General features: G+C 42.1%; 1 protein-coding gene across 1 annotated transcript in view; it reads left to right on the plus strand.

The window, feature by feature from the left end:
* The window catches only part of RAPH1 (Ras association (RalGDS/AF-6) and pleckstrin homology domains 1), a 155,790-nt gene extending 148,912 nt beyond the window's left edge, over positions 1 to 6,878 (plus strand). The window contains exon 14 of the mRNA XM_075069990.1: positions 3,143 to 6,878. Within this exon, the coding sequence (XP_074926091.1) occupies positions 3,143 to 5,104 (1,962 nt within the window). The 3' untranslated portion in view covers positions 5,105 to 6,878. The remainder of the gene's footprint in view (positions 1 to 3,142) is intronic.
* The last annotated feature ends 6,729 nt before the right edge of the window (positions 6,879 to 13,607 follow it).

The raw sequence follows: 13,607 nt of genomic DNA on the forward strand, positions 1-13,607 counted from the left end.
ATGAGGCAGTTACAATCACAGTGAGACATTCCTGGTACAGGCAGGTCATTGACTGGCTAGACTCCAGCAGTGCCAGAGTGTTTGTCATAGTGTCCACACAACATGTTTGCTGGTTTTAAAGGAAACCAGGCAAGATGAAAAGTTTCAGAATGGAGGCTTGGCTTGACAGTCGAGTTGTAGCCCAGAGTCAGATCATTATGGGACTTGTGCTTGGTCTCTCATTCCTAGATCATCAGTCTTCTGCTGGGAGAAGGCCTTTCATTGTTTGGTTATCTTTCAGTCAGACAAAACACTGAGGAGCCTCAGAGGGAGTCTGGCCATTGAGCAGAAGAACATAATGCAAGTTTGAGATTGTGAATAGTAAAGGGACAGGGTATAGTGAGAATCCTTTAGGTCAAAAAAGGTCTTGGAGGGCCCCCAGAAAAGGAAACATTTAATAAAGGCATTAACACACTGTATGGAGCAAGGGGAGCTGCTGTTGTGTATTTCATCAGTGTGCTGTGTGATCCCAGATCCATGCATATAGAGTAATTCTGCATACCAAAAAATGCTTTAACAATAGTGTAGCTATTGCATATACAAACTGTAGTAGCTGCTCTCTCCTTATAAATAGCATTGATGTAGTTTCTGAATATTCCTAAAGATACACTTCCCATTGTGAATTAACAACTGCAAATATAAGCTAGTTTTAACTGCCTCAGAGAAGAAGAAAAAAAAAAGAAACACAGAATTAATTATCTTCTAGGCCTTTATAAAGCAAATTTCACTGAACACACTTTTGCAATTTGTTACAAATCATTGTGCATATTTTTAAAAGTTCAGAGACATTGTTCTTTGTCTTTTCCTCAATATTCTATGTGTTTATTGCTTTGTGTAAAAGTCACCCTCCTAGATGCCAGGTAAAATTCTTCATGCTTAATTGTATCCAAAATTTTAAAAGCATGTTGAAAAACCATATGGTAATCTAACTGCTGATAAAAAGATTGCTCTTTGACAATACAGTTGGAGCAAATTAATGATTCTGTATTTCTGACAAGACAAAGTGGGTCACAGAACACCCTCGCATAGTCTTTAATTCCCAATCTTCGCAAACTCTGCCATGCGCTGATGCGTGCTTGTTATGCTTCTGTCACCCTCTTTGTATTTGATGCTCCTTGTGTTTCTCCTGTTGCCTCACTGTCTCAGGTGTCAAACGTGAAGCCCAGCACAGCTAAGGTCTGAGTACCCGGCATGACTTATACAGGGCAGAATTAAGGTCAGGGGCTGTTTTGAAAGCACATTAATCTGAGTGACATTACCAGAATCTTGCAGACTAACCCTTTTAAGAAATCTTAATCTTTCTTTTGAACTGCTGAATTGCTCCAGGGTTTTGTCCAATTCCTTGCCTTACTAGCTTAATTTGACAAATAGAGGTACACGCCGTGTTCATTATAAGTTATTCTGTTTCAGTCTTATCTACTTCATTATAAGTTAATATTTCAGTTTTCTCCCAGTCAAATGAAGAGTTTATATAGTACTGTCCATGTATTGACCTTTGTAACAAACTGATATGCAAACCTTTTCATATAAGTTAGCTAGTCATAGATAATATATAGTGGCACTGACAAAATATATCATAAAATGTTTAGTAACTGTGGATGTCCATTCTAGTAAGCTGTTTTTGGCATCAGTTACGAAGTAGGCTTTCTATTACGATCATCATGAAACTCACCGCTTGGCTCAAAAGGGGACCGTATTATAAGGAGGATGTGGTGTTGACAGACCTTAGGAGTAAATATAATTATGTTCTTTAATCTTTAACAGAAATTTAGATTTACAATTTTAAAAACTTTAACCCTAATGTTACTGAATAAAACCAAACGAATTGGCTGGACTGTAGAATGCAGTATTCCTTCCCCTCTCAACCCATTTCTTTTCATCCCTGCTCTCGCTCTCTCTCACATTCAGTTGCATGTCTAGCTCTTCTTTACCAATACAATTTTTGTGTATCAATTTTTTAATTATTTTATACAGAATGTTTGAGGATTTTTCCATAAAATTCCCCTTCTTCTCACTGCATTGTTGAACTTCAGTGCATGTTAGATGGAAATGTCTTGATGTACCAGCATGTGGAGCTTGTTCCTATAGTGTCTGCACACTTATCAGAATATTTTCATGCTTTCATGTATGAAAACATTAGCAGCATAATGCCATCACCACAGCTAGCATAAAAGAATAGCATTTCCTGATGTGGGTCGAGGTCATGGAGAGATAGGTGCTCTTGCAGGCCTAGCATCAGCCTGGTCCAAATTCAGTCTTACGGACCTGGGCGGCCACCTGCCATATCTCTTACTCTGCATGGCTTCCTCTCTGAGGGCTCTCTGCAAGGGGATCTCCCGGGGTCCATCCCTCACACCCCGGATCAGCAACCTTTCAGAAGTGGTGTGCCAAGTCTTCATTTATTCACTCTGATTTAAGGTTTCACGTACCAGTAATACATTTTAACGTTTTTAGAAGGTCTCTTTCTATAAGTCTATAATATATAATTAAACTATTGTTGTATGTAAAGTAAATAAAGTACATTAAAATGCAGAGCCCCCCGCCAGACCAGTGGCCAGGACCCGGGCAGTGTGAATGCCACTGAAAATCAGCTCACGTGCCACCTTCAGCACACATGCCATAGGTTGCCTACCTCTGCCTTACACCCATCTGGAATCCCATGAACGTTACTGGGATTCTGCATGGGCACACAGGTCTGCCCCCAGGAATCTTCGTGGGGTTGTGCCTCACTTCTGTATGTGCTCAACACCCAAACACAATGCACCTGCTGCCCTCTTGAACTGCTGTCTGATCAGAAAACTTCAGCTACAGTTCATCTCCTCCTATTGTTCAGGCATATAGTTGAGTAAACCTAGCACTCCGTCCTTGTGAGACCCCATCTCCACCCCACCCCCCTCCATGAGCGCATTCTAGTTCCTCCATCTTGTCTGTGTTCAGAATTTCCTTCTGCTGCATCATTGTTTACACGTTTCCTGCATGCTGTAGTCTGCATCTTACTTTTTCAATGACAAACACATGTAGGACTTGCCTTTATACTCTCTCTTAATCTCTCTCTCTCTCTCTTATTTTTTTTTTTTTTTTTTTTTAACTCCCCATCTTTTAGGCCAAAATGGAGTCTGTGAGCCGACCTTTCACTTCACTTGCACCTGCCATGTCCCCGCAAATTAAAGTGGCTGCCCCATACACAGCTTCTCAGCCATCGCCTCCCCTTCCACCGCCACCACCGCCACCACCTCCACCTCCTCCACCCCCCCCTCCGCCGCCACCGCCGCCTCTTCCCAGCCAATCTGTGCCTTCAACCGGCTCAGCAGCCCCCCTGTTTGTCAAGTACAGCACGATCACGAGGCTGCAGAATGCCTCCCAGCATGCTGGGCCTCTCTTTAAACCTCCCCCCGTCACCCAGCAAATGCCACCCCCCCCAGTGCTGGGAAAACTGCCCATGCTGGTGGCTCCCCCTCCTCCCCCACCTCCTCCTCCACCTACCCCTGGATCAGCTATGGCACAGCTGAAACCAGCCCCCTGCACCCCATCAGTGCCACCGTTCACCCCACCACCACCACCCCCTCTCAAAATCCATCAGGTTCCACAGAACGTTACTCCAGCGGCTGCATCATCACCACCCCTTCTCCCTCCCCCTGTGCCTGCAGCGCCTCCCTCCCCAGCCCCTCCTAAACCCTTCCTACCTGTCCCCACGCAGGCAAGTGTAAAGGCGGCATCGCCCATCGTGACCCACATCCCACCACCCGGGCCCGTTCCCCTTCCCCCTCCCCCTGCAATAAAAAAGCAGCCAAATTTCACAGCTTCCCAAGTTCCTCCACCAGCACCTGTTCCTCCAGGGCCTACTCCCCCACCCACCTTACCAAAACAGCAGAGTTTCTCTGTTAAACCTCCCCTAACCCCTCAGTCTCCTGTGCCATCTGTTGTGAAGCAGATAGCCAGTCAGTTTCCACCTCCCCCGACCCCTCCAGCCACAGAGCCTCAGCCTTTAAAGCCTGTCCCAGTAAGTGGGGCGCCACAGTCTCCCCCAGCAGTGAAAGCAAAGCCCAAGTGGCAGCCCACCTCTGCTCCATCTCCTGATTTTCCTCCTCCTCCACCTGAGAGCAGCTTAGTGTTTCCTCCCCCACCTTCCCCAGCTCCCTCTGCAGCTTCTCCTACCCTGGACAAGGCGGGAACTCCAGTCAAAAAGGCCAGCAAGACCTCAAGTCCTGGAGGGAAGAAACCACCTCCAACACCTCAGCGAAACTCCAGCATCAAATCCAGCAGCTCTGCTGAGTACCATGAATCTAAGAGACCTTCGGTGGACAGTCTTGTCAGCAAATTTGGACATCCACCAGAGCCTTCAGGATCTCCTTCCAAGGAACCTCCACCTCCTCCTGCAGCTCCTCCAAAGCCAGGAAAGCTAAATCTTTCTGGGGTGAATCTTCCTATAGTTCTTCAGCAAGGAGGTATTGCAGCAAAGGTACCTGCAGTAGGAGTGTATGGGAAGGAGCCCATGGTAGAATTTCCTTCTCCTCCATCCGATTCAGACTTTCCACCACCTCCACCAGAAATAGATCTACCTTTACCACCTGTAGAGATCCCATCTGTGTTTTCAGATAGCACTTCTCCAAAAGTTGCTATTGTTAATCCCCAGCCTCAGCCCTGGTCTAAATCATCAGTGAAAAAAGCCCCTCCTCCCACACGTCCCAAGCGGAATGACAGCACCCGGCTTACGCAGGCAGAAATCATGGAATCACAGGGGCCAGTCAGTCCACAAGTGCCCACCTCACCCAAGTCCAGCCTTAGTGTTCAGCCTGGCTTCCTGGCAGACCTAAACAGGACTCTGCAGCGGAAGTCCATCACTCGGCATGGCTCCCTCTCTTCTTCCCGTGTGTCCAGAACAGAGCCGACTGCCACGATGGATGACATGGCATTGCCTCCACCCCCACCGGAACTGCTTGTGGACCAGCAAAAGACTGGCAGCTATGGAGGCAGTCATATATCAGGCTATGCAACGTTGCGGAGGGGGCCACCGCCTGCTCCCCCCAAAAGGGATCAGAACACCAAGCTGTCTAGGGACTGGTAATTATTAGGTGAACTATATTTTGCGTGACTTTTTCAGTCAATTCTACAATCAGCAAATCTGTACTTTGTGTGTAGAGAGAGAACATGTGACCTGTGTGATAACATGATCAAGAGGTGATCTCCACCGTCACTAAGGGTAACTATATGCATTCCCTTTCAGAACTAGTCCAAAAAGTTTGAGGGTTTGGGTTTGACTGTTTCAAGGGTGAGGAGGGGCATTGTCCTCTCCCTTGCAATTTCTTTTATCCTTCATATGGATTGGACCAAAAACCTTTCTTACTTTTTTTCTGCATTTAAGAAAAAAAAGAAATTTTTTGTAGCGTCTGTCCATGTGAGATATGTTTGTGCATGTATTATAAATGTAGCTATATTATAGATTGTGATATTAAGTCGCAGTTATAGAAGATAACCAGAATGTTTTTGTAGATCTGTATTTATTGTTTCAGTCCACTGACGTATCTATTACTCAGAATTGGACTCTAACAGTCAAACCTTTACATGAAGATGTAAGGGGCACTTTAAATCAGAAAAGCATCTTTTGGCAGTTTGTGACGGGTAAATGGTACAGAATTGTAATATTCTGTCAGTATCTGTACATTTTCAATTGATTGAAAATACAGACACAACATACCAAAACATTCTGGTCGTAATACTACTGAAAATAAATACATTTTGGGGCGAGGGGAAAAAAGTTATATATATTGGGCTGGAGTGAAATATATTTATACTATAAAGAGCCTCCCCCTCCAAATAGTTGAAAACCACTCACAGCTCCAAGTTCCTTGCCCATACAGTAAGTGGGATATATATATATTATTCCAATCCAATACACATTCTAATGTGGTAAAAAGCCTGGTAGCCACAATTCCTTACTTTGACCCATTGGGAGGCTTAACGGTCTGTCATGTGATACATCAGTACATGTGTACATCTTATTGAAAATACAGGTATGTTTCTGTATTCAGTAATACTCTCTGCCACATGCACACACTATATATAGATGCTCACCTTATCTGTGCCTGAAGAGATGAATTATCTTTACAAAAAATGGCTGAGAACCCTTGAGGAAGCATTGTGTGTAATTCGCCAGCTGTGAGCTAGAAGCTTTCATTTGGGGAGGGAGGGATGGAAGTGGTAATTTCAGTCCACGAATAGCTAGGAACCTGTTTTCTTTGACCTTTTCAGACGGCAATGAATGCATAAGCCTATTAATTAACAAATTGCACTTCTGGCAGTCATGGAAGATGACTGAAAAAATATATAATTTGGGAACTGATAAAATCTGTTAGGAATCCAGTTACATCATCAGGGGCCTTATTAGGTGGAAATAGAATACTTTATTTGATTTGTTATTTATTTATTGCTGATTACAACCATAAGATCAAAATAATAGAATCCTTTTTCTTGTAATCTGCTAGTTTTTGATTGTGCAGTCTTACCTGGGTATCAGACATTGTGATATGGTAGTATACTTCGTATAAGCGATCTTGCATCTCATGCATGTGCAGTACAGTGTACGTTGTAAAATAACTCAATATTAGCACTGTACCTTAACATGTTTGTTTGTGTGAATTTCCCTGATCACTAAAGGGACACTATCAAGTTTGGGGTGGTCAGATTTTTACTATTTTTTCCTTCAAAAATAAATTCTAAATGCTCTTATTTTTTTCTCAAACAAGAAACCAAGAAAGCAGTCCAGAAATCACAAGCAATGCTGCAACAGATCATGTGCGTCGAAAAGTAGAAACTAATATTTGGTAAGAGAGAATATTTGCCATTTGAGAAGCATCGTTACAGCATTCCCCCTTTTTAAAAATATAGTAATCCACGTGAGGAAATGAGTGTTTGATTAGGAAAGAAGCTGTCACAAACCATCTGTACTTGTATAGTTCTATATAAGTGCATTGTGAAAAGAGAAAATGCATGGTGCTGTCTCTGCTGACCTGTTTCATATGATTTTGAATCTGCTTCAGCACCTCCAGGAAATGGTTGTAATATTTTAGAGTAGTTTATTTGAGCAATAAGAATATACCATTGTGTGCATTTTTAAAGCACTGCTGTGGAAAGGCACTTTTTTGTATCTTTCAAACTGTTCACAAGTTTTATTTATACTATTTTTGTGCTTATAAAGTGTCCTTAAAAGCATTGGCATTGTTGATTTTAAGCATGCTCAGTTAGCTGATTAGTGTCTTATTAACAAGATTGTTGAACTATGCTACAATTAATGGGTGCTGTAATTTTCTACATTCTTCCTTCTGCTGCTTGGTACTGTATGCTGGCCCTCGATCTCGCACCTTCCAGTGGAGTTAAAGGTGCACAGATAGGAATTCTAGCCTCATTGTTTTTATTGACAAGTTTACCTAGTGATCACTGCCAGCCATGCACCCATGTTCTCTGTGAGCTAACTCAGTTAATTAATTCTTTTATCTTCATCCTCTCTCCCCTCCAATAACTCCACTGGTGTGTGTCAGCCCTATCATTCTTTCTTTTATTCATTTGATGTAGGTGCCTCTGGGATCTGTACTTGTTCGTAATTATGGCAGAGGAATGTCTTAAATGCAATTTCTTCAAAGGCAGATCAGACTTGTTCTCGGTTTCCTATGATCAAGTTCATTTTTCTAATACTTGTTTCCCATGGGACCATGAATCTGTGCTAACTAATGCAGGCCACTGAACTGTTTGCTGGAAGTCAGAAAACCAAACTCCATATTTGCAGCAAAAAGAGTGTGTCATCCAGGGAACAGGAATTAATCTTTTTATTTGTTAGCTTTGGGCAATCCAACAGCCTTTTGTGTCTTTGAAGAAATGCTAATGCCGCAAATTTCCACAGTTCCCATGTATTTTATTTCTGTACCTGCATGAGTTTTATGTAAACCAAAAGATGCAGTGATCTTTTAGAATAGTGTCACTGCAGGGGTTTTCTGAAGTTTCTCCTTGAGTTCTGGTTTTCCCTCCTCTTATTTTTCAGCATTTGTGTTCTTGGCAAAACTCTCTATTTCAAGGTGCTGTAGTCTTTGCTAGCGTCTGTCCCCAGTCCAGTGCTGGTACAAGCTAAGTAGTAAAAACTGGCTGCAACGCTCTCAACGAAGCATACTGAAACTAGACAACAGGGTGGCAAAAATTAAATTACCTGGTTGCCGTTGCAAACCTTGAGATTCCTGATGGCAACTTGCTTTTCCAACTTACTGGCTGTTCTGATCTAGTGTTCAAATATATAAGCCTTGTTTGCAAGTAATTTTCTCCCTGCTCATTGATTTGGAAATTGCCTCATTTCTTCCCTCTCTTTTAACCCCTTTGCTTCCCCCCTCTCTCTCTCTCTCATAGCAAGAAAGTAGTTTCTGCAAAGAATATTGACCATAAATTGGCCATAATTTGGGTTTAGTCAGCGTAGCACCTTGGAGCTGACCAGCCATACTTTAGGACAGATGGCTTGATCCCACATTATTAACAAAATACAGGTGTAGTTTAAATTACTTTTAAACAGATATTTGCCACTTGCTAGGACCTCCACTGAGAGTGCTTTTTCTCTTGCAAGAGCAGCTGATCCCAGAGCTGCATTCCTTAGCCTGTTGTGATGTTCTCTATACCTATTTTCCCATCTGGAAAATGGGGATAATGCCTGTCTACCTCACTGGGGTGTTGTGGGGACTAATTAATATTTGAATATGTAAAACAGTATTTTCACCAATCTTGTAGGAGAAACACAAGCCCTGTGATAGAGCCTAGTATAGAAGCACAAGAGAAAATGACATCCGTGTAAGGAAATGTGACTATTCTAGTCAGCCTGTGTATGTTGTTAATGATTTAGAATCTGAAGCTCTTTTTCTGTTTAAAAAAAAAAAAAAAAAAAAAATTTCACCTTTAATCAAGAAACACTGATAGGTCTGCAAGGTGCTTGGAGTTGCAGCTGCCTGAGGGACTAGAATTGATGTGAGAATGAATGTGTGTTTTTCAGAGCGCTTTGCTAAACCGAAGCCAGCCAAGACGGGACAGAGGTGCTTTCAATACAGCAAGACCAGGCAGTGATGCTTTAGGTTAGCTGACTGATGCTCCTACTGAATGTCAGTACTGAGAAATACAAAATAGGTAGGAAGAAATCGCTGAGTGAAGGAGGTAGAGTGACATGAACATATACCACAGTGACAGGCCACTAGATTTCTCTTACGTTTGGGACAAGGTGGAACTCAGGGGCTAAATGGCAAGTCTGAGGCCTCAGAATAAGTACAGTGAGAATTGATGAGGTCAGAGAGTAAGTGGGGGAAAGAGAAGAGAGGACTAGGGAACAGCTCCTTAAAATGAGAAATAGGAGGAACTGGAGCCAAGTTTGGTTATCCCTTCTAATGTTGTCTGAGCAAGTAGCAACCACTAGTTGCTAAGTGCCACAGCCTAGTAGAAGGAGGCAGAATTCATTCAGAAGAATGTAACAAGCAAAGCCAAGTGTGTACTGAAACAGAAACAGTGGAGGACCAGAACCAGGGAGCCCCTTCAGGGTAAATTAGGATGACTACAAAACACAAGAGTTGGCCCATCCCATTGCTCACCTGGGAGAAAGTTATCCTGGTGCTGCTTCTCCTTGGTAGCACCTGTGGCCATCAGCTAAAGGGGCATTTCTGCCTCTGTTTGTATTGCAGCAGGAGTCATAGTTAGTCCTGTGGTATATTTTGCTGGGACTCAGTTACTTTAGAAAGACCGACCAGGCTTAATTTCATAGACTGTCAATTAACTAAAAAAAAGTACTTTAACATGTAGTTGATCACCTCTGAATAAAGATCATAACAGTTATTGTGGGTGTGATTGAAATGCAGGTGTTTTAAAATAGCTTAGTGTGGAAGTGCACACTTTCCAGAATGAGTTTACATGTAAATTGGAGGAATAGCTGACATTTTGCTGATGTCTTCTAGCAAGTAGGAGAACATTGCCCTTTACTATGAAAGTGGAGAGCATTGATCATCCAAACACAAGCGCTGTGTCCTTGGTAATGCTTTGCTTATAAAACACTGTTGTTTTGCCACAGATGGACATTAGAGCTCTGAATGTAGCAAATATGTCAACTTACTGCACTGAATATGTGGAGGTCTGCAAAGCTAAGAGAGCACCTCCATAATGTGCCCAGAGAGAACGATCACCATTTGTAGTGCAGTGCAGAAAAAAGCAAACTGTCCCCTAGGTTCAGAACAGAGAGAGAGAAATCTAAACAATTCTCAGCCAAGTGTAGTTTTGAAATTGCTTTAGTGTCTAGTGCTTGGATGTTCTAGCATTGCACAGTAAGAAGCTATTGTCATCTTTTTACCTCAGTGCCCAGAGGTTAAATTAAATCCAAGAACAGTCAGCCTCAGTCTGGGTTGAAACTATTTTCTTCCATCAGAAGAGAAGTGAAAGTGCAGGTTCAGCACTAGAAGGAAAAAATGATTTTTTTCCACTTGTTACAGAAAACTGTGAAGAGCCCTATTACATTAGCAGGCGACAAGGTGAAATTGTTTTTCATGCAGCTGAAGTGGGCGCTATCTTGTTAGTTTTTTTATGCAGCCCTAACATCCAGGAATCTAAATGACTATTGCGTGATACAACCACTCCATCCAGAATAACTCCATTGAAATCAATACCGTTGCTCTGGATTTGCAGTGAGGTGACTTAGAACAGAATGTTTTGTATTTGTCGGCTCTTGTTCAGACAGATATAAATTCAGGGAAGTCTTAGGGCCCATGCTATACAGTAGGTCCGACTAGCTGATCACCATGGTATGTTCCGTGGTAGATAAGTATCAGCTTTTATAGAGCGGAGGAGGTCTGTTGGTCCTTGATGGAGCAAAAGTCCGATCTGAGCTGGAGTTCTGCGTGAAATTGGCCATAGTATGTTCCAGTCTATCTATTAGCGCTACTGAAAATTAAATCCAAGGACACTTGTTTATAAATTTGCAGCGGGGTTGTTGCAACTCACTCTCTAAATCTTTTTTGCAATTTCACAAATGTTCAGCATGCAGGTTTTCCTTTTCCATAAAACTAAATTTGCTGAAATCTCAACTATTCAAAGTTTTGATACTAGTAACTCTAATTCAACAGCCAGCCATAACCTGAGATAAAGACCCAAATAATCTGTCCATTTTTTTTCTTCTTAGAAGAGTACATATTAGTAATTTAAGTGTTCCTCTACTGTTACTAACAGTCTAGCATATTAACATTGAAGTGATTTTAAATATTTTACATCGCTTTTTATTTTATGAGGGGGCGCAATTTTCTTCAGGCTGGACAGTAAAAATAGTCTTATATGCTTCTCTTTAGACTCGTTTTCAGTTCCTGGTTCTCTCAAATTAGGAGGATGCTGTAGAGCAGATGGGTGGCAAACACTTCAGGGGAAATGTTATTTCTGTTTCCTTTGAAACGTTTAAGCTCTGAAGGTTCCTGTCTGTAAAGCTTTTATTTATAACATCGGCATTTTTGTTGTGCAGTGACTTGCCATCCCTTTCAAGTCTCTTCATCTGGGGGGGTAAAAACAGCAAAGCATTCCAGTAATAAGTTACGTGGTGCTGAGAGCAAAGGGTTCTGCTGATCGTTACATCTCATGAATTACAGTCTTAGTTAAGCTTTGAAGAGAGAAATAAGGACTGCAAATACATTTATTCCTTGTATATTTAAATAAAAAACACCACAGAGAATGGAGCCAGTAATGGTCCACCTGGATTCACATAGGATCTAATACTGGGGTTGGAGGTGGGGTGAATGGATGCTGTGGGTGTTTAGCACCTATCAGGCCTGTGTATGGTGCTTGAGAGGAGATGCAGCAGAGGCTGGGCAGAAAGACTGTCAATTACCCAAACACATTCCTGCCTGGCTTTGAGGTGCAATATCATAATAACTAACGAACAACTTGCAAATAGTGTTCCTGAGATAAGGAACTACTAGTATAAAATTTCAAAATCCTTGTTGAGACTACAACCTCAGCTGCACGGTGGATGGAACACTGCTTCTGCCTGGTGTTTTAAGTCCTGACTATAGTTTTAGAAGGCATGAGGATTGACTTCTTCCTCTACCATGAGTATCCACCACTGCCCTAGCTGCACTTCTTTGTGATTACGCTGCTGCCTAACAAAGATGTAGCCGTTATCTGCTTTCTTGGTTCTTGAGAATGAGCATGTAGGAGTTGGGGTGCAGCTAAATTAAAGAGGACAACAGGTGCCAGTGTACAGCATGAAGAGCTAAGGCAGGTGTTTTGCAAGAGGTGGCAGGCTTGTGGCCCTGTGGGGTAGATGCTGTTGCACATTTGTAGGGTAATAATTATCTAGACCAGTGGTTTTCAACCTTTCTTCATTTGCAAACCCCTCTGGAAATTCAGCCGCTGGTCCACGTGCCCCTGCCATAGATGTCAGACTGGAAACTGACAGAAAAGAATTCAATTGATGTTGCATGTGCGAGGCGCAGCATTTGACACAGCGTGAGAAATGGTACAAAACTGTGGGCTTCAGCACTTCTGGACTTTGACTGTAGGGGAGGTATGGGGTTGGTTTTCCTGTCTGCTGTTTCATAAGTTGTAACTAACTCTTGTCTGTTGAACTGCCATGGAACAAGCATTAACTGGAACATCACTGCTTGTTTCGTGGCTTACACTAACTGTTAGCTGCCATTGATGGTGTCCTTTATAATAGTGGAGATGCACATGTAAGAAGATATCATTAAATGATTTGTCTGTGCAGCAAGCGTGTGCTGTAAATACATTCATATGTTTACTGCTTTAAAAAAAATTGCACATTTTATCTTTGAATGGGACTGTTCCCCCTCCCCTCTCTCAAAACAAAAAACAAGGCTTGTTTAAACTCTTGACAATTTCAGGCTAGGGGGAGCTTTGCCATGTTATAAATATATATAAATATATGTATAAATTTACTTTTTTAAGCATGGGAGAGGACAAAAGACATACTGCATTCTAAAGTACCCACTATAGCTCATTATACAATAGAATATGCACAATTCAATAAAGATGTAGTTAAATTTAACGCTTTCTGTTTTTTTTTCCCTGTCTTGCCATTTTATTTTTTCATGAGATTATCCCGTGCCTTGCTGGAGTAAAGGCTTTCATGGGACTAGTAGGTTCTGGTAGTATAAACTAAATCCTCTGGTCTGAAACTAAGGCAGGCCTAAAACAGGTTCATTCTTGTCAGCTTCCTAGAAATGTTATGTAACCTTATCATTCCTTACTAGAAATACATTGGAAAATACTGCACTACTAGCGAATGCCCCTGTTAATAAAGCAGCTCAGATTGAGCATTGCATGTTTCACAGCCTGATACAAATGAGGTTGAGGTTTCCTGTGATCCTTTTTTGCTTCAGGTATGTTTCTGCACCTGTGCCCTGCTCCAAGCCTTGCCTTGCTTGTGAATGAAGAACCTGGCTCTAGCATAGTGGTCCCAAGCTCATTACAGGGGAAGGCCACTAACACAACCTAATGTGGGCTAAACAGATTCAAAGTATTTAAGATTTTAAAGTCACCTGTATTGATGTAAAGTTCAGCTT

Source organism: Chelonoidis abingdonii, chromosome 10 (genome assembly GCF_003597395.2).
Source record: "Chelonoidis abingdonii isolate Lonesome George chromosome 10, CheloAbing_2.0, whole genome shotgun sequence".
NCBI lineage: Eukaryota > Metazoa > Chordata > Testudines > Testudinidae > Chelonoidis > Chelonoidis abingdonii.